General features: G+C 39.4%; 2 protein-coding genes across 10 annotated transcripts in view; both read left to right on the forward strand.

Annotated features, from left to right (window-relative positions):
* Positions 1–17,610, forward strand: part of CCDC187 (coiled-coil domain containing 187) — a 116,182-nt gene extending 98,572 nt beyond the window's left edge. For all 8 annotated transcript variants that reach the window (XM_072632966.1, XM_072632967.1, XM_072632963.1 and 5 more), the window contains 8 exons: positions 516–697; positions 4,505–4,668; positions 7,518–7,597; positions 7,888–7,957; positions 8,056–8,189; positions 8,495–8,595; positions 9,689–9,756; positions 11,451–17,610. In XM_072632966.1, the coding sequence (XP_072489067.1) occupies positions 516–697; positions 4,505–4,668; positions 7,518–7,597; positions 7,888–7,957; positions 8,056–8,189; positions 8,495–8,595; positions 9,689–9,756; positions 11,451–14,170 (3,519 nt within the window). In that variant the 3' untranslated portion in view covers positions 14,171–17,610. The remainder of the gene's footprint in view (positions 1–515; positions 698–4,504; positions 4,669–7,517; positions 7,598–7,887; positions 7,958–8,055; positions 8,190–8,494; positions 8,596–9,688; positions 9,757–11,450) is intronic.
* Positions 17,611–20,141: 2,531 nt separating this feature from the next.
* QSOX2 (quiescin sulfhydryl oxidase 2) overlaps positions 20,142–24,734 on the forward strand; it is a 79,008-nt gene continuing 74,415 nt past the window's right edge. Inside the window, exon 1 of one of the 2 annotated variants that reach the window (XM_072632973.1) lies at positions 20,142–20,470. In XM_072632973.1, the coding sequence (XP_072489074.1) occupies positions 20,176–20,470 (295 nt within the window). In that variant the 5' untranslated portion in view covers positions 20,142–20,175. The remainder of the gene's footprint in view (positions 20,471–24,734) is intronic. The other variant, XM_072632972.1, reaches the window with a different exon arrangement.

The following is a 24,734-nucleotide window of genomic DNA, read 5'->3' on the forward strand; positions in this document are numbered from 1 at the left end:
TCCTCAATCGTTAGCCACTGACTTTGTTTCCAGTTTTTTGTTAGAGCAAAAAAAGTGCTGTGAGAATATTTTGGAATATACAAGACATCCTTTTCTGTCTTTCACTTGAGGAATATTTTATGATTCTAAAATTCTGACTCAACATTTCTGTGGGGAACTGAAGAAAACGAGATTGGTAAAGTTAAGGTCAGAGAGATCTTTAGAGTGGAAAGTGTTCTTGACTTCAGAAGAAAACATCCTCTTCCATGAAAGGGCACTTACTTGTTGCTTTAGGAATGATCCAAGCTAGTTTAGCACAGTCTGTTCCAGCAAAACCCATTTAAATAAACATAAATGTACTTCCTTTGCTGTTGACTTGTCCTATCTGTCCCTTAGTTCTTTTGCCCTTTCCCCTGCACAAGCATATAATCTCTTTGCCAATTATGTATATTTTTTTAATCCAGTAGTGAATTCTGCCTCTTCTCACTGAGAAGGATTTGAACTGTTTATAGAATAATCTAAACTGTTTTTTGTAGTTTTCCAGTCCCTGGTCAGAAGTTAAAGAAGGCCAGAAGTCCGAAGCGGAGAGAGCCTTGAGATCCGAGAGACTGGTTAGGAGTTCAGAGTGTTTGCTGTCTTCAACATCATCTCCCACAGGCAGATCAGCTTCAATATTGCCTGACCCTGGGGAAAACCTGAAATGCTGTGAGAACACACAGTGAGTGTGATTTTGTTTTTTTGCGGGGGTAGTTAGGTAACCTGAACCTTAACATTAAAAATCCTTTTTGTCGCACCTGTCTGAATGTGGTGCTGTGCTGTGCTCTACAGAGATGGTTTATCCACTGAGCTTCCTATCTCCTGGGGACTCAACAACTTGACTTAGGGATGCAGTTTCAGTCTGATCTGGAAGAACAAATGAGAATAAGACATGTGGACAAAGAAATTTCTTATATAAGAATGTGAAGTCTTCTCTTTATGAGGCCATATTTGGGCTTTTGAAGTCTTTCCTCTTAACACTTGACACTGCTCCCCACCTCCTTGTCCTACCATTAGGATTTAGGAAGCTGGAGTCCAAAATATGAAGGCTATGAGGTTGAATGAGCAGACAAATACTGAGGTCAGAATTATCTTTCTGAGAAGTCCCAATAACTTGATTATTTATTTCCTTGAATAAAGAGAAGAAGTATAGGTATACAGCATTGTATGACATTATCCATTCTTTGAGCTCCTTATAGAAAAAAAATTACTGAAATTTGTGCTGAATCAGTCCAGGTAAGCCCCATTGAATATATTAATTGAGAGTGAGCTCTTAGACACAGAAAGATATTGGCCTCAGTATTCATCAAGGAATTTCTTGGAAAACATTGCATAAATCCTAATTTTCCCTTTGAAATGAAAATTGGTTTAATTAAAATGGATTCCTGAACTCTAGGAAATCATGTCTCCATTTAAAGGGCCTTGCTTCCTTTCAGTGACTGGCTACCTAAAATGACTTTATAATCTATGAACATTGTTGCACCCATAAATTCATGACCTATTTTCTTAACCTTCAAATATTAATGCTCAATCATTGTAATAGGTAATATGAATGATGATGGAGATATGATGGTTAAAGATGAGGTATATTTTGAAAAGCAGCTTCACACTGAGCAGTGATCTGCCAAAGCAGATTCAGTGATCCACAGCAGTTACTTACAGGTCGTGGAATAGGTGAAGCATTATTTATTTTAGGGAAAGATCAGGGACTATTTTTAAAAAATGTCTTTAAGTAAAAGGAAGTAATTCCCTATTCCAATAGTCAATGCGTCAGTACTGTACTTTGCTTCCCTGTGGGTGCAGTTTTCAAATAAATCTCAGCTTGAAACTGATCTATAATTCATGTTCCTATTGATTACAAGTCACAGGCATCTTTAAAAAGGTTTCTTGGCTGCACTTTTCCTGCTTATTACTGAGAAGGTTGCTTATGGTGACATAGTGACCATTAGCCCAAGTAGTTAGCAGAATCTTTCCAGGATGGAAAGTGCTTCTTTAGTCCTGGGAACTGGATGTCAGCTTTGGGGAAAGCAGAGAGGGTTCATGGAGTGAGAGGTGGGGAGGGTTTGATTATATTTTCAAAGAAAACTGTAGCCAGATCAGTACTAAATAAAACACTGGAGACTTTTTTTTCTTATTATTCAGCCTATTTCTCCTAATGTGTACCCATGGACTAGAAAGGGAAAGAGACGAGCCTTCAACCTCCCTCTCATGAAACAGACAAATCTGGGTCATTCCATTCAATAGATCCCATTATGTGACTATACCCAATCCACCCTAAACTCCACATAGGATAATTCTTGATACCAAATACCTTTTATCCAATACCTTATTCCATGTGTCACTATCTGTAGCACTAAGTTCAATATGGTGCATAAGAATTAACCAGAATCTATGCTGTCATGGGAAGCATAAAATATGAGATAAATATTAAATAAGTGGCCATTAAGCTCTTTATATATACCCTGCAACAGATCCAGGGTGAGGGCAAAGCTCAGTATAGTATGTGGTGTATAGCAGTGTAGAATATGGGTGAGGGTAAAGTTCAATATAATACATGATGGAGTGTCATACATATGATAGAAAACACCTTAATTTCAGGAAACCTGTATCTCAGTCCCAGTTCTGCCACTAATTGGCCAGCCTACTTTAAGGCATCTCATTTCACTTTGCTTAGCCTTTGTAACATTTTCTGTAATGTGGCAGGCACTTCGTAATGACTTACTGGTTAAATAAAGTGAAATTATTTAAACAGAAGCCCTCAAGGTGTCAGAAGTACTATATGAATGTAAGGACAATGTTATAACTGAAGAAGAATGGGAAGAAGAACCAAGAGTTTCCTATATGGAGAATGGAAAGTATGACTGAAAGCTGTCGTTTTTTTTTTTTTTTCCTGATCAACATGGAAAAAATTTATACAGTTCTTTGCATAAGGGTAATGACACTAAATACTTTACATTGATGATAATGATGTTGCTTATAGGGACTGGGCCTAATTAATTAGGACTTACCTGAATCATTAACAGGGGCATTTTTTCTTTTGTGATACTTTTGGAAGTAAAGCATCTGCAGAGGTGATGACAGGATGCTGAGGGTGAAAAATGAAGTTGAGTAGCCACTTTCTTCTCTATCCTTTACCCCATACAAATTCTTCTAGAATTGGAGTTGACATAGGCTTACCAACTAAAACTCCTGAACCTGTTGTTGTTGTTTTTTCACTAGAGCTTTAAAGTTTTATTGTACCATGCTTTGGAAGTAGCAAGACTCTCTTTTTAGTGGTCCAGAATTGTCTACTGGAAAGATTTTTGCCATGTGTATCTCTTCTCTAGCTCATGGATGAAGCAGTTCGAGTCACGAAATACACCTCCTATAGCAATTTTGTACTGTGATAGATGCAGCAGGGAAGACCCATCTACATTTGGGGAATTGAAAGAGCCATAAACTGGAGTTATTAACCATTTTTGTGTCATGAACCATTTTTGGTAGTCTGGTGAAGCCTTCCCAGAACAGCAACTTTAAAGGCATAAAATAAAATAGACAGGATTATAAAGGAAACCAATTATATTAAAAATAGTTATAATTTTTTTTAAAAGTTGAAACCTCTGGTTAAGAACTTCTATTCTAAAAGAAGACAGTCAGACCTTAGAATTGTAGGGGACTTTAGAAATTATCTAATACAACTGTGATGAAATCAGCTCCTTAACATTCCCAATAAGTAGATGAATAATCTCCATTTGAAGACTCCAGTGATAAGGAGCAATAATAAGATAGTACATCCAATTGTTGGATAGTTCTCATAGTTAAGAACTTCTTATGCTGAGCTAAGCTGCCTCTTTGCAACTTTCATCAGGCTCCATAATAACATGTTGGCTTGGAAATACATGCTCTAAAAATCAGACTAACAGCAAACTTTGAGGTGTTCTAAACTCCCCCCACCCCTATCAGACTGACTGGAAGGCAGAATCTGAATGGGTGGAGTTTGAAATCATTTGGGGATATAGGTTAGGAAAATTCTTTTAAGGCATTTATTGAAATCAAGACAATGATGTTCCTGTGACCACTATGAGTAGGTCACTGGCTATGTTGTCTCAAGCAGTGTGAATGGCCTCCACTGAATCATCTATCCTCGCTCATTCATTTCTCCTTGTAACAAAAGGCACCTAACCTTGATTAAGGATACAGTCTGTGAGTGGGAAATAATTCAAATTCACATAGTCCAGGCAGGGATGATGACTACATAACCTCAGTTTTCACTAACATGGTGCTTGTAACCACTGGACACAGACTATTAAAGATGCTTCACTTAAGGATTTGACAAAGTTATCCAGAGAGCAAAAGAGGAAGAAACATTCTTCCCTGCCCCCACCCTGGCCCCAGAATTACAATGCAGCAGAGCTCTGGGGACATAGAGTCCCATCAAGATGGTGGTTCCCATAAGAAGAGCATTGTCTGGGTCAGAAAACATTAACCACTCTTTTGAACTGCCTTGCAGCCTTCTTGCTGAGAGGGAGATCCGGGGGATACCTGATGAGGATTCATGCCTACAGCCACAGTGGCTGAAGGGGGGAAAGGACACATCAGTGGTCAGTAACATGCCTGACCGCAGGGAACAAACTCTGGGCCTGTTCGTGAAGAATGATGACCAGGAGAATAAAGGTATTGTTAATTTTGCAGCTGATGATGCTTCCACGAGAGAAAAGGAAAGGCATGCAGTAATTTCGATATCATTAAGGAAAAATACATTTTGCTTAACAGGTATCAGATCCAAACCATTATCCTTCACAGTAGCAATTCAAATGGTCTTTTAAAAGAAAAACACAAATAACACTGCAGTATCCTTTGTATCTGAAGATGATTTGCTAATCTTATGCATCAACAGAGGGAAATAGGCTACAATGAGTCATCCATAATCTTTCATCTGGTCTCCCTAGTTACCAACATTTGTGAAACAGGTGGCTGTAGTTTGGGGTGTTGCCTGTGATCCTGAAATGGAGCTTTCTTTATGTAAACATAGATGGCTAGGGTAGGCACTGCACCTAGGGCAATGACTTGAGATAATTGGCCCCTGATATTCTCAAACTGAAGAAAGTCTCTTTTCCCTAAACATAACTTGGAATATTTTTAAGATGGCATCTATATTAAATACATAGACATGGGGTGCTATTATTATAGATTCTTGCCAGTCTAGTGACAGTATCCCCCTTCCCTCTGCTGAAAATGATAGAGCCGATGAAAGTAATTTTGATAGCCTCTCCCTACTCCCATCCCCACCCCTCATTTGGAAAAAATGCTGATATGGACATGCCCTCTGAAACTATTTGATTTAGGTTTCTGTGAACATTTTGGAAATTAGTCTGAAGAAACTACTTATTTGCTAATGGTATCAACAACTGTGTTTTCATTTATTAAGAATGTGAACATTAGTATAATTATATCAATGCCTATTATGGTGGAGATATACGAGGTGCCATACAAAATCTTTACACCATCAAAGACACATGTATAATTCAAGAATGATTAATCATCCTCCAAATTTAGTCCTTTTTTGACACTATTCTTTCCATGAATGCTTAAAAATTCAGATAGAAGGTAATAAGAAGAGGAATTGGTTCTCTCCCCTCACCTCATATGTGGTAATAAACATTTCATTTGCTTATTGCAGGATCTACCTTCTTGTCATTCAAGTGCCATGCTATTTCCTGATACGTTAAGATGTTACATCCCAGGTTTTATGAATTGGTTTCTTACACATCTTTGGTATTAGATATCAAAATACCTAGGTTGTAGAGATGGGAAATGTACTACCTTAGGCTTGAATTGTAATTGAGTCTCCCAGTTCCTTTTTTTCAAAAGTTTGTAGTTTGGTGGTCCTGTTAATGGCAGTAGTATTTTAAAAATGGGCATCAAATATTAATTCAACTGATAGGGAGAGTGCTGACAATGATATCCTTCCTCCCAGCCTAAGCTTTTTTATATTCTCATACAAATAACCTTTCAGAGATATGCTGACTTTTCTGGATAGCTACATAGGAAGAAGAAACACCTGTACATGCCTGTGCATACACACACATGTATGCACACACACACACACGTGTGTGTGTGTGTGTGTGTTTAGTATATTAGATGAAAGGCTTCCAACCAAACCAGTCTACCATGGTGCCTGTATTCCCTTAATTATACCATTCATGGGTTAAGGCATTAAAAGCCTTTGTTTAAGTACAAATCAAGTGAAAAGGAAAAGGAATTATACCATTATTGGCAACTGACATCTAAGTATAAACTGATTTATTAGATTAGCAAGCAGAGAGGTTTTTAAAGGAAATAGAATGGTAGAGCAGAAAAAAAACCCTACTGGCTCTAGAGTCAGAGGTCAAGGATTCAAATCCTGCTTCCAATCCTTACTAACTGAATGACCTTGGGTAATTAATTTAACTTTCTCAGGCCTCAGTTTCTCATGTGTAAAATGAGAAGGTTGGACTATGGACATGACCTTTGAGGTCTCTTCTAGTTCTCTGACCACTGATCCTATCAGAGAAAGGGCAGGGACCTAAAACTGGTCAGTTTTTTAAAAACATTTTTATTAAAAGTTTTATGTTCCAAATTCCATCCCTCCTTCTCAATTCCTCTACCCTCTCCCTGAGGTGGTAAGCAATCAGATATAGGTTATACATGTGCAATTATGCAAAACATTTCCATATTAGTCATTTTGTATAAGAAGAATTAAAAAAAGAAAAAAATTAAAGAAAGTGAAAAATAGCATGCTTCAGTATGTATTCAAACAATATTAGTTCTTTGTCTGGAGGTGTCTCTTGGGATTGTCCTGAATCATTATATTACTAAGAATAGCTAAGTCATTCACAGTTCTTCATCAAACAATATTGCTGTTACTATGTATAATGTTCTCCTGGTTCTGTTCACTTCACTATGCATCAGTTCATGTAAATCTTTTCAATCATCCTGCTTGTCATTTCTTATAGCATAATAATATTCCATTACAATTATATAACAACTTTTTTAGTCATTCCCCAATTGACAGTCAGCTCTTCAGTTTCTAGTTCTTAGCTACCACAAAAATAGTTGCTACAAATATTTTTGTATAGATAGATCCTTTTCCCTTTTTTGAATGTCTTTGGGATATAAACCTAATGGTATTACTGGATCAAAAAGTATGCACAGTTTTATAGCCCTTTGGGCATAGTTCCAAATTGCTCTCCAGGATGACTGGATCAGTTCACAACTCCACCAACAGTGTATTAGTGTCCCAGTAAAACTGGTCAGTTTCAAGGGATATGGAAGGGAAATGTATAGGTTCTAGGTTCTGGGCCTGAACAGGGAATGTTAAATTGTAGAAGAATGAAGGTTGAAGGTATATGTGTGTATGTGTATGTTGCACATGAGTATAATCAAGAAAACAATCTTTTCCCACTTCAGTTCTATTGAGAGCAGGTCCTGCCCCTGGTTATGTTACACAACTTGCTAACATTAGGAAATTCTGTGTCTTTCAGAACCTGCTGAACGATACTGTACTATTTGGCGACATCGATGGCAAGAAAGCTCTTTGGAAATCAAACAAGATCCATGTCAGGTCTTTGCTATATGACAAACTTCCTGCAAGCCAGTTATTTGCTTATGATAATCTATTTAAAGATATCGCCATAATTCTGTTAACCTGTGGTGACATCTTGATCATAACTGCATTCTCTCTGGGAGCCAAAATAACTTTAGCTGCGGAATTTTAATATCTTCTAGAAGTTGTCTATAGATATTGCGAATAGATTGCAAATATTAGTATTTTTTTTGGTTGGTTTGTGTGCTTGTTATCGTGTCTTTCCTCCTGTCCTCTTAGTACTGATTCCAAGCTTTCATAATTTGTAGAAGCCAAGGGCAGAGGAATATAATTCAAAGACTGAACTTGAGCCTAATGTGATGAAAAAAAGACCTCAAAGTAAGTTCACCCAAAATGTCATTTAGAACATCATCCCTTCCCAAATAGAAAATCATACCTGATGCTGCTATTTGGGGCTAATATTTTTTGTCTCACAGGTAAAGCTAGAAGAGGCTCATTAGCAAGAGGCAAGAGATGTGTTCAGGCCCCCAAAAATGAACTAAACCCTTCAAAATTGGAAAGAAGCTTGACTGGACAGAAAGAAGGCCAATCATCTCAGCAGGAGGACAGTGTGAGTGAACAGAATGAGGTGTTCCCCACATTGCTGCATGATCCTATTACTCATTACTTAGGGAGGGAGCACAAGTTGGTCTTTTGTGTGTAAGGACCTGAAATGCTGGGCTCCATTGGTCTGCCAGTTGCAAACCAAATGGGATTAAGTGCCAAAATGGACCTGCCAAGAAATGTTCTCACAGAAGCGATTTGCAAGGATAGCCCTAGACCCATTTATAGCTTCCATTTTTTCCTCTAAAATTTTGTCCCAAATTATCAAAATGGATTCATTATTCCTTAAACATGTTTTTTTTTTTTTGGCAGGTTATTTACAATAAAAAAAATCAGGAGGCTTCAGGACTAGGCTCAGATGTCATTAAGAGTCCAATAGTTGAACCACAAGAACAGAAAAGAAGGCAACAGAGGTATTTGTCTCTTCCTTACATAAAACTATCATGTGTGCACAGCTGCCAGGATGGCCTCAGTGAGGCCCCAGGGAATCAGTTTGATCCTGACACACATGTTGAGCTCCAGGAAAATTTGTGAAATTTGTCACCATCTCCCTCCTCTGCCTCTTCCAGATGTCCCTGACTCTTTGGCCTCCTACTAACCTGAGGCTTATTCCATACAGGTATCTAATACTGATTTTAACTCACCCTGTATCTCATTACTTGTGGGGAGAAAATATATAAGCTAATTCACTCAATCAACAAACATTTTAAAGCACCTACTATATGCCAGGCACTGGGCTAAGCTTTGGGGATACAAAGAAAGATATCTGGTCCACAGATATCTGTGAATGTGCCAGTGGAAGAGGGGTATTCTCAAATAATACGTATGTGTTTTCACCAAGATATTCCATAGACAATGCTCATAACTCTGTCATCTGATCCATTAATGACTCTATTGGTGAGAATTTCAGTTCATGGACAGTTTTCAGTTGCTTCTCTAATCATACTACTGAAGTAGCTGCCTGCTCTGAAACCCTATGAGGGAAAAAATTTACCATAAACTGACCTCTGACCCAGTCACAAATGTAGCTCTAACATTCTGGTATAAGCAACCCAAAGTACCTATACTGCTGAAAATGACTTTATGTAAGCTAATATATGAATCAGTGTGAAGTTTGGTCCATTTTATGATGAAGAAATATCTCTGTGTAGACGATGGATAACAGACTCTTAAAGACTATTGCAATATTTTTTTGAATGTTTTTCATTTCCTGGAAAAAGAAGACCTTCTTGAGACATAGGATCATAGCTTTAGAACTAAAAGAGACCTTAGAATACATTTAATACAAACCTATTCGCTTTATAGATGAGTAAACTGAGCCACAGAAAGGTAGGTTATGTTACTTATCCTAGGTTATCTAGGTAGTATGTAGCAGAACTATGAATCAAAACCAGATGCTCTGACTTCCAAACTAATCCTTTTGTACCACACTATGCTGCCTTTGGTACCTGGCTTGTTCTGAGCCCTTTGAACAGCTCTGTGAATTATCTGTGCATGTCTTTGCAGGATGAAGGATAAGTTTAGAGAAGTTCAGTTGGAAACTGTCCAGATATGCCACATCTCTGCCATTCCAGGTAAAGTAGGTCCCATTTTTGTAGTAGACAGTTGGATCATGTGTACTCAAACCTCAGATTTAGGTTTAGTCTGTAATTAATAGCCTGAGCCTTCCTCCTAGAACTGGAGCAAATTTTAGAGATCATTTAGTCCCATCTTCTGTAGAATGTGTGAATCCCCTCTATGAGAATGCCAACATCTAGATCAGTGTTTAAACTGAAGTGACAGGGAATTCACTACCTCATCAGGCAAAATCTTTCATTTTCCCATCTAATGTACTTGTTCTACTACTTTCTGTAAGGGAAAGCAAAGATGGATCTTCTGCTGTTTTTAGTATAATCAAGTGCCTATGATTGAATCTTGCCTTTGGTTGAATTAATCAAGAGTCTTTAACTAGAAAAAGATATGTATTTGTATATGCATTTGTATTGTTAATTATTTTAATGTAATTAAAGAAGATCTTCCTCACCCATTAATGCACCTGCCCATTAAGGACAATTTGATTAGGGAAGATTTGAGAGAAGGCCCACACCTTTTGTTAATGAGACACTGCTTCTCTGGGGTTGGGATGCCCTGTGGCTCTGAAAATTGTATAAAGACTTTGAGGTGAGGTTTTGCTTGGGGGCTTAGTTTTTGGAAGAAAGTTTGTGGGCCACTAAGCAACTCCCTCCCCCCTTTGAAAACCCAGCTGTGGGTGCTTCTCTCTCTGGTAACTATGTATGTATGGTCGGACAGTTATCTGTCAGGCAGCTGGAAGCCCTGTCTGTTGGATGATCTTTTGTTTCTCAGTATTTTATCTGAAGTTCAGGATGGCTGATTTTTACCTCTGAACTAAGTGAATGATATATATGTGCTTGATTAAAGTGATTGTCGACCCCTCAAAAGTTGCTTTCCTTTTAGAAAAGCAGATCAAAGAACCTATGATAGCAGGCCCTCCTGTGTATGTTGGGGTGCTTGCTTTTTACACTTTCCTCCACTGCCTAGCTGATATGGGCTTAGAAAATGCAGACTAATTTTGATTTTTAATCTAAAACTTTCTGCTCCCCTCTATCCTAAATCACAGTGTATTATAAGATAGATTTAAAAAGCTTTCAATTTTGGATTACCCATATCCTTAAAACAACTACTACCATTCACATAATCCTAAAATAAAATTTTCTATTATTTTAATAGATAACTTGTCTTGGGAGATCCTTTTCTGAAGACATGGTTTTCAGTCCTTGCTCTGCCATTAATTTACTCCATGACCTTAGGCAAATCATTTCCCATCCTTGGGTATTACTTGCCCTTCTGTAAAATGAGTGAGCTGGATAGATGATCTCTAAGATCCTTTCCAGACCTAATCAGCAGTTCCATATTTATAAAGGGCACCTAAATGTTTATTCACTCAAAAAATAAGATTATTTCAAGAAAATCAGTCAGACTCATTGGTCAGCTAAGTTTTCTACTTTTGAACCTTTTATTTTAGTATCATTTCCATAGGCTTAGGGGGACTAGAATGCTTCTGGCTCCTTCATGTCTCCCTCCCTCTCTCATTTCCACCCTCTCCCCTCAAGCCATCAAGGCTTGATAGGATTTTTATACTGGAGTAGAAGGTTGAATTAGAAACTTCTGAGCACTATTTGTACTCTAAGATTATATGAATCTTCCTGTTTCTTAAAATGCTTCCTAAACCTAGCTCTTGAAATAAATTCTATTTGTATTTATATTCCAGAATGCAAAAAAGATCAAGAGAAGAAATCAGAGTATACTCAGTATGATGAAAACCATTTGCATAAGTGTGATACCACTCCTTTTGACTCCTTAAAATCAGGATCTGCTCTCAGTACCTCTTTAGAAGCCCTCTCTTCAAGTACAATATCTTCATGCAACTCACTTCCAGATTTAGAGAGTGGTCAATCATATCTATCCTTTTCTGAATTTCAGAAAGTGACTGCCATTCTAGTTAATGTTTCAGACAGTCTGATTTCAGGAAGTGACTTAGAAGCTGAGGGTTCACAGAACACAGATGTCAATGAATGGCAGGAGTTCACTGACCAACAACCAGTGATTGAGTTTTCTAGTCCTTTGCCTAATCCATCAGTAACCCCAAGTAAAGGAGATGGATTGATTTTGAGAGTTAATAGTGATGAGAAACAGCCTGATAATGGTTTCTCTTTTGAAAACTGCCAAGACTTACAGAAGACACAAGGGAATAACAATATTTCAACTAATGACTGTCCTTCTGAAACTAATTTGAGTTTGTCTGGCAGCTGGAAACAAAAGCTAAGCCTTTCATGGACAGAGTTACCATTGTCTCAAGACATACCCTCTCAAAAATTGAATGATATGATTTCAGCAGATACCTATGTGGCACTAAAAGAGGATAAAGAAAAGACTTGTTCAGAGCATGAAGTTTGTGTTGAACCCATGTTCAGTTCCTTGGACGATTTTTCAGAGACAGATAAAGACTTGGAAGAACAAAGTCCTGCATTTTTCCTTGGCAAAGAAAAAGATCAGAAAGACTTTGAAGTCAAAGATATTTTGTTGGATGGAACAAGCAAAAAAGAAACTGAATTTTCTCTCCCAGAAATCTACTTCATGCCATTTCCATCCCCAAACCTGCCACTTTCACTGCCTTTTGAAATGTCACAGAGAAGACAAAACTTGTCAGTCAAAAAAGCTAACCCTGTATGTGAAGAAAATCCAGAAGGGCTTATTTCTAACAAAGTTAGTAAATTTGCCTTTCAGCAGTTGTCAGATGACTTCAACAATGTACCTGCTAAACCTGGCCCCAGGATCTTTCATGATGAGAAAATTGTTCAGTCAAGGTATGAGCACGAGGCAGATGAATCTGATATACATCAGAGGATCTCAGAGGGCCAAAAGGTGGTGATATCTCCTTCTGGGTCACCCAAGGGGCTGGTTCCTGAGGCTGAGCACTGTCCAACTGTTAGGGTTGATGGCTCCATGCATAACAAAAGAGATGGTGTACCTACTCTCCATGGTGGCATTTTATCTGAAATATTATCTCCTATTGATGAAGTGCTTTCCTATGGAAGTGCTGGCCTCCCATCACCAACCCAGAAGGGTTCCTCTTTCCCCAGTGAAGATTTCCCTTCTCCTCCTCCTGACCTTGTGCTTTGGGCAAATGGTAATGATACTGACTTCAATTCAGAAGATTTCCCTTCTCTGCCAGAAGAAGTAGTATTTCCAGAAAGTTCAAAGAATGCACAAGAGGAAGGTTCATCTATTCAAACTGGTGAGTTATCTTCTTTATCTGATGAGATATTACCAGAGGAATTTTCTCCAGTACGTCTGGATTTAGGGGATTCCTACTCAGTTCTGGATGAACACTCACTGGGGTGGGATGGAAGGAGAGAAAGGAGTTTGGAAAAGAAAGAGGAACTCTTGAATCTTGAACCACAGCAGGATGTCAAAAGGAAACAAAAAGTGAGCTGCTGGTCCAGTCCTACGTTGTCCAGAAGTGCCAGTAAAAGTCCAGCATTATTCTTAAAAACATTCAAAAGTGAAGATGGGAAGAATCCACTGGCAATGAATGATGCAGGGAATAGAGAAGAGGTGACACATACACAACGAGAACATCTGAAATTCAAAGAGACAAGCCATTTTGAAGGAAAACACTGGACTAATATGGAACATGATAAAGCAAAGGATGATCACAAAAAGGACTTGGAAAGAGTAAAACATTCAGAGTATGACATGTATTATGATGAGTTACTTAGATCAGATCAAATGTCATACCTTTTGGCAGACTGTACAGAAAAGTCAAGGGAACATAGCAACCAAGATTCAGTTCACTATGAACCCTCCTTAAGGAGTAGTAAATGCTATGATGAGATCAGGGCAGAATACCGGTTTTTAGAGAAAAAGCCAGAAACAAAGTTTAACAATAATGATAGCTCAATAACACCAGTAACCAATCATCCTGTAACCCTGACATTTCAACCTACAGAGATGGAGTCCTGCTTTATCCATGCTCAGTCTGAGTCTGAAAAACTTTTAAATAAAGATTTCTCAGCATGCTTAAATAGCCAAAAAGAACAATTGCATAAGGCACCTATAAAAAATGAGGCTAAGAAGTTACTTGAAGATGTAGATCCAATGGTAGAGAAAAAAATCAACTTTAAAAATAGTGTTATGGGCTCCCAACTTGATCCTAGACAAAAAACATATGGAATTGTAGATTCTGTGTCCACTGAACTGACCAAAAAAATCCTCTGGGATGTCTTAGCTGTGTTTGCAGAGCTTGCCAGAGAGCAGAATATTTCCCTGTCTATCAGCCGCTGTGTGACCCCTACGGGTGAGGGGGAGCTCACTATGAAAACAAAATCGCTGACAGTCCCCTCTCCAATAACTGCTTCTACAGACCACACATATGCCAGTGACATGGAAAAGGGAGAAATGACAGTGGATGAAGCAAGAATCAAATAAGTGTTTGGTGCAGGGGTAGGAGGAGAGGGGCCAATGGGAGGTGATGGGGAGAAGAATCAGGGTGTGAGTTCCTTATTTAAGAGGTCAATGATTTTTTTTTTTAATTCTACTCGTAACTTTTTATCACAAGTTTAAATTTTCTGGTTCTCACAGGATAGAAAAATCTTATTGGTGTGACTAGTGCTATGGAGGGAAATATGAAAATATTTTTGAGGGTCACAGAAAACATCCTGGCCTAAAGATAAGGCAGATACCAGGAAATGGATTTTTAAATGAGATATATTGTGGTTTTCTTCTGGTTTTTATATATTTAGGAGTGTCAATTTAAGGCAATTTCCAAGTAGATACAAGAAAGGTATAGCTTCTAGAGCAGAGATTCTTAGTATTTTTTTTTGCATGTATCATGGACCCCTTTGGAAGTCTAGTGAAGCTCATGGACCCCCTTTTCATAATAATGCTTTTAACTCATAGAAGGAAATGTTAATTTTCAGTTAGTAGTGAAAGTAAAGATGTATTTTTTTCCCCATTCAAGTTTAGTGTCCCCTTGAAATTTATCCATGGACCTGTTGGGGGTTGGAGAAATGGACGTTAAAAACCTGTTTTAGAGTGAACAAGGTAACAAGGATTTGATAATGGTAATAGAAAAAAAGACACATTATAACTAAGAAAGAAGAAAAATACAACTTTGTAATCGTTTGAAAAATATAGTCAGAATCAAACAAAAGTAACCACAGAGGTTGAATAGGCAAACCCATAGCTGAAAGATGGAGACCCTGCCTTACCTGGGTGATTTCAAGAACCATTTTATTACTGTAACTTTAATCAGTTTTGATTGAATTCATCAATTTCCTTCAAACTATTTTCTTCATTTATTTCTAGTTACATGGGTAACACAGGATTATGAAAACAACCTTTGTTTACAGGAATCATGCTATATTCCTAAGTTTCACAGACTAATCACTAATAAGAACTCGTAATACAAATACCGTACAAATTGCTGTTTTTTCCCATAATACTTTATAAGCAAGGCAAAGTAAAATCTGGAGAACAATAATAGCAGTAAAAAAAAAGTAGTAATCCTGTTTTTTGGGGGGGTGGGGTGGGGCTGATAAGACAAATACTAATCTGCAAATATTCATAGAAAAAGACATTTCTCTGTAGGCCTGACAGTTAATTTAAAAGTGTCAGTGACATGCTTTTGGTGACAGGGGTTTGAGATCTGAAATGGTTCTAAAAGGTGGAATACTTTAACGAGCAGGAAGATCATATTTTCTAGGCTTTATTAACACAGCTTACATGATGTGAAATGGACCCTTGTCTGAATTTGACAGTAGTTCACACTAGCACTTGTAAGATGAAATCCCAGTTCACATATTAATAGTGAGTAAATTCAGAATGAGCAAGTGAATCAGAATTTTCCCACGTTGTTGAGGACAATAGGCATTTTTTTTCCTCACAAATACCAAAATTTTATCACATATCAGACCACTTTTAGATCTCCTGATTGGCAGAAATATACATTCCTAGGACAGTCTACAGAGACAGGCTACCCACCAGGGTGGATAATTCAAGAAAGAGTTCTCAGTTTTCTGGTAAGAGTGAGTTCTATCTTGATTCTGTCTTCATAGCTTTGCCTCTTTTATGTGACTCAGGCTCTCTTCTTAAAAATATTCCTTAAAAATTTCCTGGTTGTGGAATATTATTAGCCTTCCAATGAATTGACAAGGAAATTAAAAAGACTGTGAGAAATTTCTTATAGGTATTTCTTGCAGCAGTTGCCAGTTCTGCAAAGATCTATATTTGCATATGCAAAAAGTCCTTGGTTTTCTTTTTCCTCTTTCCAACAATTCTTTCTTTCCTTGGTACAAATATTTAGGCAGAGTTGCAAGGAAATGGCTGTTTATTCAAAAATAAAGAGGATTTCCTGGACAAAGATCCATGAGATATGAATAACTACGAGAACTAAATAACATTGGCCCCAGAACATTGTTTCAGGGAATTAGACTTCTTGTTTGGGAGCAAGAAGGGTAAAAGAAATGCCCAAAGGATGTGTGGTGGTAGAAGTGTTTTCCAGTATTGCCCAGAGATGTAACACATGTAGAAAAGAGTGAGGAGAAATGAAGATTTGGGTGGCAGCTTCTCAGAGACAGACACATCAGATTATGTATGCAGAGTTACAAACACAAGCTCTTTGGAGAAGCTTTATCATGGGCAGGCACAATGAAGACAGGAACTGAAGTCATGTACTGCTCTCTTAGACATACCTAGACACATTTCATCATCAGTTGTCAGGCATGGAAGTGAAAGAGAGCAATAGAGTTTAAAGTATTATTCTTGATTTTTGAAGATGACTACCTATTTATGTTGGGAAGTTATAGGATGAGCCTTTTAAAAGTACAACAACAGTTGTCTTTGCAATCAATGTGAATACTAATGGCAAAGTCAAAGCAAAAACATTCCATCCAAAATTCACATGGCTGTTTTTTTTTTCTTTCCTTCTTCCTTTCTTTTTATGAATCTTAGAGGTTGTGGTCTAAAACATAGGGAAATGACTCAACGATAATGTATGTTTATGCTTGATGGGCTTAAAAACAATTATAGGAACTCATTTAGACAGTAATGAACACAAGCCGGGTATACTTTGTTCTGACTGACAAAGAATGTGTCCCTGAAAAGTGGTGTGCATCTAATATTTATGTAATATTTTATATACCATGAGAACTAGCTTTTTACCTGCTATTGTCTTGTAAAGTGAAGAATCATTTTGTATTGCAACTCTCCTAATTTAACTCCTTGAATTGTGATTTTGGTGTGCTATATTAATTTGTAGTAAGACTGTGGCATCTTTGGATATTAAGTTTCATTTATGGCAAGGTTTTTCTAATTCAATTAGGAATATAATATTTGGGGAAAATAAAGACTCAAGAAGCCTTAGAATCATAGTGTCAAAACTGTTAGACATTTAATGGTTTATCTTCTCCAACCCCTTCATTTTGCAGATGGGGATAAGTGGAGGCCCAGGGTATCAAAGTGACTTGTACAAGGTCACACAATGGCAAGTTAATATTATTTAAGTATGGCACATGATTGAGATTATTTATAAAATTAGTGTACTAATGATTCAGGGGATTTTATTTAAAGTGGTATCAGATAAAGTAATGAATATGAATTTTATGCATATTTAAAATAAAATTTAAAGCTCAAATTTTAAGATTTGCTGAAAAATGTGTCCATTTATCTGTAAAATTTGAAAATGTAAGTACTTTGAGCTTTAGCTTTCATATTGATTTGTTCCTAGTTTTCTGAACAAATTAGTCTGTAATTTTTTATTTTTCTATTTATTGCTGACTCCTTTGGATTTATGAGTCCATATGGGCAGAATTATGTATTTTACACATACAAGTTTGGCACAGTAATAAATCTCCAATATTGAAACTCCACAGATCCCTCTCAAGTTCAATAGTTTTCAGTCTTACGGCTATTGGTTTGGCATTGAATGATAAGGATTGATAGTGCAGATACACAACTGGAGCAAGGTGCTTCTCATAAACATTATTTACCTATGTGACCAAGCTGCTCAGAGGCATCTATATGGAAGATTTGATGTCTTTCCAGTATTGCCCTTGAATGACTCTGTCATGGGGAAGGAACTACCACTTTTGAAATAATAAAAACCCATGCCTAAACCCTCTCATATGTAGAGGAAGGACAGCCACAAAATGACTTGGGCCAGAGAAGAGAAAGTATATCCACTGAAGGTGTTAGACATATTTAATCTCATCCAGCATTATGTGTACAAAGCTTTGGGCTTTGGCATCCAGATATATTGACCTGTTCAGTCAGTGGCAAGACTTCAATATCAAGATTACTCTACTTCAAGGTCTAATATTTTCCTTGCCTTGGCTTTGATCAATATTAACCTCTTGGGCCAATAAATCTTGATACTGGCCTCAAGAGAAGTCATTATCTTTCATAGAAAATGATTATTTCTCAGTTAAAGCCTACATTTAATTTTCCTGTAATCTGTCTCTTTCAGCATTGCACATTTAGCAGTGCCTCTCCTGCATAAAATGCCCATGAAAATGCCTTCCCCACCGGAGGCTTTAAATCCCAAAGCATCAAACTAACTTTACGGTTTCCTTTGATTCCTTTAGCTCCAGCAGCTAGAATAGGCAGGCTCATAAAATATAAATGAAGGCCACCAAAGCTAGTTAAGAAGGGCCTGACTTAAAATTAATTTGAATCACAAAAGCATTCATTAAACTGGAGTTTTCCCTCCCACACAAAAGATGTCAGACAGCCCTTCTTACCAGTTTAAGGCTTAGTGATTATGTTGGGCAGGCAGGAATATCGAACACATGTAGATACCAGGGTTCCTTCACATCTTTGTTTGAAACCCTGGGGTATGTATGGGGCATATATGTACAACAGGGATCTATAATGTGGAAAGTCTAATCACATTTGGTGCTTATGAAATTCCCACAGAATAAGAGATGGAGTGTGATCTTTAGAAGCTGAATTTCACACAGTGCCTTTGAGCCAAAGGAAATGATACTTTCCTTACTGGAGGGAGCAGTGATTCAGGTTAGACTTAGGTTCCTTTTTCTCTGTGCAAACATTGATATAAGATGGGGTTATCAAATAACCAGGGAGGGCTCCCCTAAAAAATTAGGGTGTTTTAAAATCTGTACCATTCCTTTATCAGTTTGTTTTGTTTAATTTTTTTTCCCTGTTGAGCTCTATTTTAGGTATTGTGAGCTAAGCAAGAGAAAGCACATCCATATTCTTGAAGTTAATCATCATACAGAACATGAAAAATCTGGACATTCTAGATTGACTAGTGGTACTTATTTTATAGTTGAGAAACAGAGGCCCAGGGAGGGTGGCTGTCTGATCAAGGTCACATAATAAACTGAAAGCAGAGATGGGACTTGAACATGAGTCTTAAACTCCTCTAAATTAAAGCTACTCCTCTGCTCTAGGAACAAAGCTGACTCCTGAGCCAATGTTTTAAAGAACATTGTAGCGTCCCAAAGATGTCTAGTAACATTTAACCACCCAGGACGAGATGCCTCCTCATCAGTGGAAATCACAAAGCCTGACCACCTTGCCCCCAAACCTCTAGAGTACAGCCATCCTCAGATAACTTTTAACTTATTAAATTTACAACCGGGCACAATAGCAACTAACTTTAGAGGACAAGAGAGAGAAACTAAAAAGCTGTCTCTAAGTACTCAGTGTTTGTGAAAGAGCCCCATAGCTCCAAAACCCGTGGCACCGTGACAGCCCCGGTGCTGGAAAAGACCAGAGTCTCCTTACAAAGACGGGGAAGATGGAAGCCAGGAGAAGGGACTTGTTCAGGGTCACAAAGCCCAGGGCTTGGGCCAAAAAGGACCAAATCTGTGCTCTCGGCTTCACAGCTCCACAACAAGGGGACCACGAGGAGGGATGGGGTCAGAGAAGTCCGGCTGGGTCATTACGCCTCAGGGCCGGTCCTCAGGCCAGGTCACCACCCAAGGAGCGGAATATCGGGTGATAAGGCCGGAAGGAGCCACAATCTCTAAGTGACAAATGGGGAAACTGAGGCCTCGAGAACGGAACGGCTGCGCCTGGACTCCGCCCGGGAGAGCTGAGGCCGGAGGATGGGTTATCTAGCAGCGCACCTCCCGCAGCCACCCCCGCACCTCTCCCAACAGGTCGCGGTTTGGGGGTGCTGGGGGTGAGACAAGAGGAGGAAGGGGGAGAGGGGGTGAAAGGAGCAGAACCCGCAAACCAAACCGGCCTCCGAGTCGGGAAAGTACGCCTTCCTCCCCCGACGCACGCCCCTTAGGTCCGGCCTGGGCGGTACCGCGACCCGGGCTGAGCTCCCTCCCGGGGCGGAGCCGGGAGACCTCGAGCGATCGGGTCCGGGCGTTGCTAAGACTCCGTAGCCTAGGCGGACGGCGGCGCACGTGACGGCGGTTGCCAGGGTGAAAGGTCAACGCCCCCCCACGGGCGCGTCCAAGATGGCGGCGGCGGGGCGCTGGGGCTGGGGCTCCGACGGAGGGCCCCGCAGGTGGTCGCTGCCGCCGCTAATGTGGATGCTGCTGCTCGCCTCGGTGGGGTCCGGGGTCAGAGCCGCCGGGGCGCGGCTGTACAGCGCCAGCGGCGCGGACGCCGTGTGGGTGCTGGACTCCGGGAGCGTGCGCGCGGCCACGGGCAACAGCTCGGCCGCGTGGCTGGTGCAGTTCTACTCGTCGTGGTGCGGCCACTGCATTCACTACGCGCCCGTGTGGCGGGCCCTGGCGCGCGACGTGCGAGGTGAGCGAGGCGCGCAGGCGCGGCGGGGCCGGACGCGGCACTCCCTCCCCCCAGACCGACCCTCCCCCCCACCCCTTACGTCACCTACGAGACCCGGGGTCGGAACCTGGCTGGAGACGGGGCCGACCTTCCCTGCTGCGCGCCTGGCATCGCAGACGTCGACTTTCCCACCCCACCCCATCCGGACACCCCATCATCCCTGCCCCCACACATCTGCCATATGGGGAGCCTGAGCGCACCTCCATATGCCTGCCAGGTTCAGGGTGTAAAGAAGCCTGACCCCGAGGTGGATCCCCTGCTTCTTTCCCCCTTTTCCATCCGTGTGTTGGGACTGTCAGGAGAGAAGCCTGGATGAAGCCTCCACCTTCCACGGAGATCTCTCGCATTCTCCCACCCCGCTCCCCAAACTCTTCTCCATTTAACTCCTAGGGCCCTTGTGGCTGTTACTGCGGTACCTCACGGTAACAGTGAGGTCTGAGTGGTGCCAGCCCCCTGCCTTAAGCGTCGTAAGAGATCCCCCGCCATACGCTCCCATCGTAGGAATTACTGTCCTCTCCCTCCCACCCCGAGGTCCCTAGTTTGTGGTATCGGGAACCTCCTCCGTCCTCCTGTGCTTGAGCTTCTCTAAGTCTCTTGTTCCAAGGATGTCACTGAACTGCTGCCTTTGAACGCTACTATGTATCACTGAACATGTGGCCATCTGCAACATTCAGGGTCCTTTCCTGGTTACAGACGTTTCCATCCTTTTCCTCCCATAGCATTCCCACTCACTTCATTCCCAGTTCTTAGCACCTTCCAACTTGGAACTTCTCACCACGAGCTTGTCAACAACTACTAATTTCTACTCTGAAATTCCTTCTTAGCTGCCCCAGAACTCCACGTTGAGAATATTGCCATTTGGCAGATTTCTTGACATGATTGTGTTAAGTACAAAAAAAAAGAAATCCCCAGACCTCAATTTGTACATCCAAATACCCAGATTTTGGAGTTGGGGGAAGCATGACAGGGAGTTGATTTATGTATACTTAAAGGACAATGAGAGATCTTTAAAACCTTTCTTTGGGAGGTCCTTGCTGTCTCTTGTGAAAATATTCATGTCTTTCCACAGATCCATTGGTTTGTTTAAACATTTTGAAGACCTTTTGAATCTCTGAGTCATATTCCCCTCTTGATGGGGTTCAGACTTACTTTCTGCTCTTTTCCTTTACCATATTACAAATCTCGCTCTCAAAGCTAGCTCAAACTAACAGATTATTTTTTTTTTTAACTAGGGGAAGCAGATTGCAAAAGCTTCAGTAAAAGTCACTGTGATTTTAAACCTGTTTAAATTCATTTGAAGAAGGAACTCTTTCTTCAATTTGAGTGAGGTTTGGCCAGAGTTGTTTTGTGAGTGTTGAACTTACCTCTAATTATATACCTCCATAGGCGAGAGACTTAACAAATTGGTGCTTTCTTTTTTCCTTTTCCCTTTAATCTCTACTAAGCAAGAACTGTTTGGTTTTTTTTAAATCCATGAAAGGACTTTTGTACTTTTTTTCTTGCAAATTATCATTCTATATGTTTTAGTCCTCTTGAGGTTCTTTATAATACATAATTAATTGTGACCAGGATAAGAATGTTGTAAACAGAAATCTTGCTGTTTTGTTTAGGTATCATTCTTAGGTGAAAGGACTAATAATATAGGGAATTGGGTTGTGTAGCTGATATAGTTCTGGCTTCTTTAGGTTACAAAAGTATAAATGAATAAGCTAAAATATTGCATAATAGGCTTGTTCTAGCAAGCCTTTTAAGGTCTTTCTGGTAGGGGTTGACTTTCCTGTTTTATTTGGCATTTGAATTGTTGGAGCTGGAGGAGCACCTTAAAGATAATTTGATCCAATTCCCTCATGTTGTAGGTGAGGAAACTGAGGCCCAGAAATGGGAGGTAACAAGCTCTTTTATTAAGGAGCAGATCCAGGACTGAACCTTAAGGACAGGATCTTAGAAACTATCTAGTCCAATTCCTTCATTTTATAGATGAAGAACTCAAGCCAAGAGAGGTTAAATGACTTAACCAGAGCTCGAAATGAATAGTATCTTGAGGTGGGATTTGAACCAGCACTTCCTGACTTCAAGAATAGCAACTTATCCACCATCTAAAGTCGCCAAGTCAAGTACTCTTCCTGCTACACCCTGCTTCTTCAAAAATAATGTTAGTTTTTAGATTTATGAGCTGTGTTTTACAGAATCCTACTTTTCTGGTCATGACAGAATATATTTCTTGTTTGATTTGTATTTCTTTTGAATATTCTCATCAATATAAGAAATTCAGAGCATGAAATTTAATAGATCTCAGGTGTTTTGAGAACTCTGATGTGAGTCAGCCCTTGTCCTTTTTTTGCCTTTTTACTTTTTGTTTACATAATTTTATATCCTCAGTAAAATGAGAGCTATTCAGAAAGAATTGTGACTTAGAAAATTTTGGAACTGAGTCTACACAGTGCAAAAACACTTTTTTCCAGTCATGACTCATAGACAGAGATTTATTGGAAGGACTACATCCTAGTCCAACTTGCTCATTTTACAAATGAGCAAATTGAGACCCAGAGAGAAGTTAAGTAATTTACCCAAGGACACAGTGGTAGTAAATGACAAGCAGGATTTGAATCCAGTTCTTCTGACTCCAAAACCAGTGCTCTTTGCATTTTCTTGGTTGACTCTTTTATGGATAATAATTTTTTCTAGAGCTGTGGGTTGAAATTTGTTTGCTTTTAAAGCTTGGTGGAAATAGTATTAGTACCTTTTAAGATGAAGGTAGACTAAGCTAACTAAAGGTCTGCTATGTATTGATGACCGAAGGTTTTTCCAATATTTATTTTGATAGGGTTTATTCCTGTCACCTTTGAGTACTTTGGAAAACAAAACTTAATCTATTTCTTGTAGAGCATTTGGCCTGGAGCAGTAGTGATTAAATCAATTGGCAATGCATGCTTAATTTGTAAAGGATATCCAACTGCTGTGGAAGAGAAAGGGGAAAAAATGAATATCATATTAAATAGATATTACCTACTGTTACCTGCCTGGCATATTGAAAATAAAATTTCCAGTGAGAATTTCAATAAGTTGAGTATTTCAATGAACCCATCCTCTGCAGAGCTTTCAAAATTACCTTCCTGCAATAGAAGCCTAATTATGTTATTCTTCTGCTTAAAAACTTTCAGTGGCTCCTTGCTGCCTTTAGGATAAAAAATGAACTCCAGTGTCTGGTTTTTAAATCCCTCCATAATCTGGCTTCAACCTACCTTTCCCAGCTTTATTTCACATTAGTCCCTTTCACAATCTTTACATTCCAGCCAGAGTAAATCACTAGATATTCCACAATCTCATTCTACTCTTTCCCCCTCAACTTCAGTGCATTTGTACAAATCTTCCTCCATTCTTGGAATGCTTTTTTTTAAAATCTCAGATCCCAGAATCTTCCTTTAGTTCTGCTCAGCTTTGGTACCACCTCCTCTGGAGACCTTAAGATTCTCTCCATCCTTCCCCCCAACCCCAGTTACTGGTGCTTTCTCCCTCCTTAAATCGCCTTTGATGTATTTATTTTATCACTTTTCCTTCTTTCTCATGTAGAATAAAAATTTCTTGAAGCAGGAACTGTTTTTATCTTTTTGTCCCTATGGGTCTAACATAATGTGACCCCTCCACCCCACTTGGTGCTTAATAAATATTTGTGAAATTGAATTTTGTGAAAATGACAAGGATCCAGCATTTTCAGTGTAGTCACAGACAGAATAGCACTCTTGTCATACTTATGCGATACTCTCCTTTTTCTTCCTTGCTTTTTATTTTTTTTGCCTCTGATAAGCAGAAGGTTTGAGGGAGGCAGTAGTAGGATTAGTTTGACTTGAATACTGCATAGGAGGATCAAGGGAGGAAAATTAATGGGGAAGGAGAAGAGGAAATGGAAATAAATGCAAGAGAGAGGGGCAGATGAATGAGATGGGGTTGGAAAGAGAATAAGTATATATGGAAAAGGGACTAGAAGTACAGAAACTGAGAGATTCACTTAATCTCTGCTTACACTCTCCTCACTAACTTCTCAACCATTTGCGGTCTGACATCCAAACTTATCACTATCGTTGACTTGTATGAAGGATGCACACACACACACACACACACACACACACACACACACACACTCACACTCTCACACTCTCACACTCTCACACACACTCACACTCACGCTTACACTCTCACTCACAAATCCTAAAGCTGGGAATCTAAT

This window comes from Notamacropus eugenii, chromosome 1, assembly GCF_028372415.1.
Source record: "Notamacropus eugenii isolate mMacEug1 chromosome 1, mMacEug1.pri_v2, whole genome shotgun sequence".
Classification (NCBI taxonomy): Eukaryota; Metazoa; Chordata; class Mammalia; order Diprotodontia; family Macropodidae; genus Notamacropus; species Notamacropus eugenii.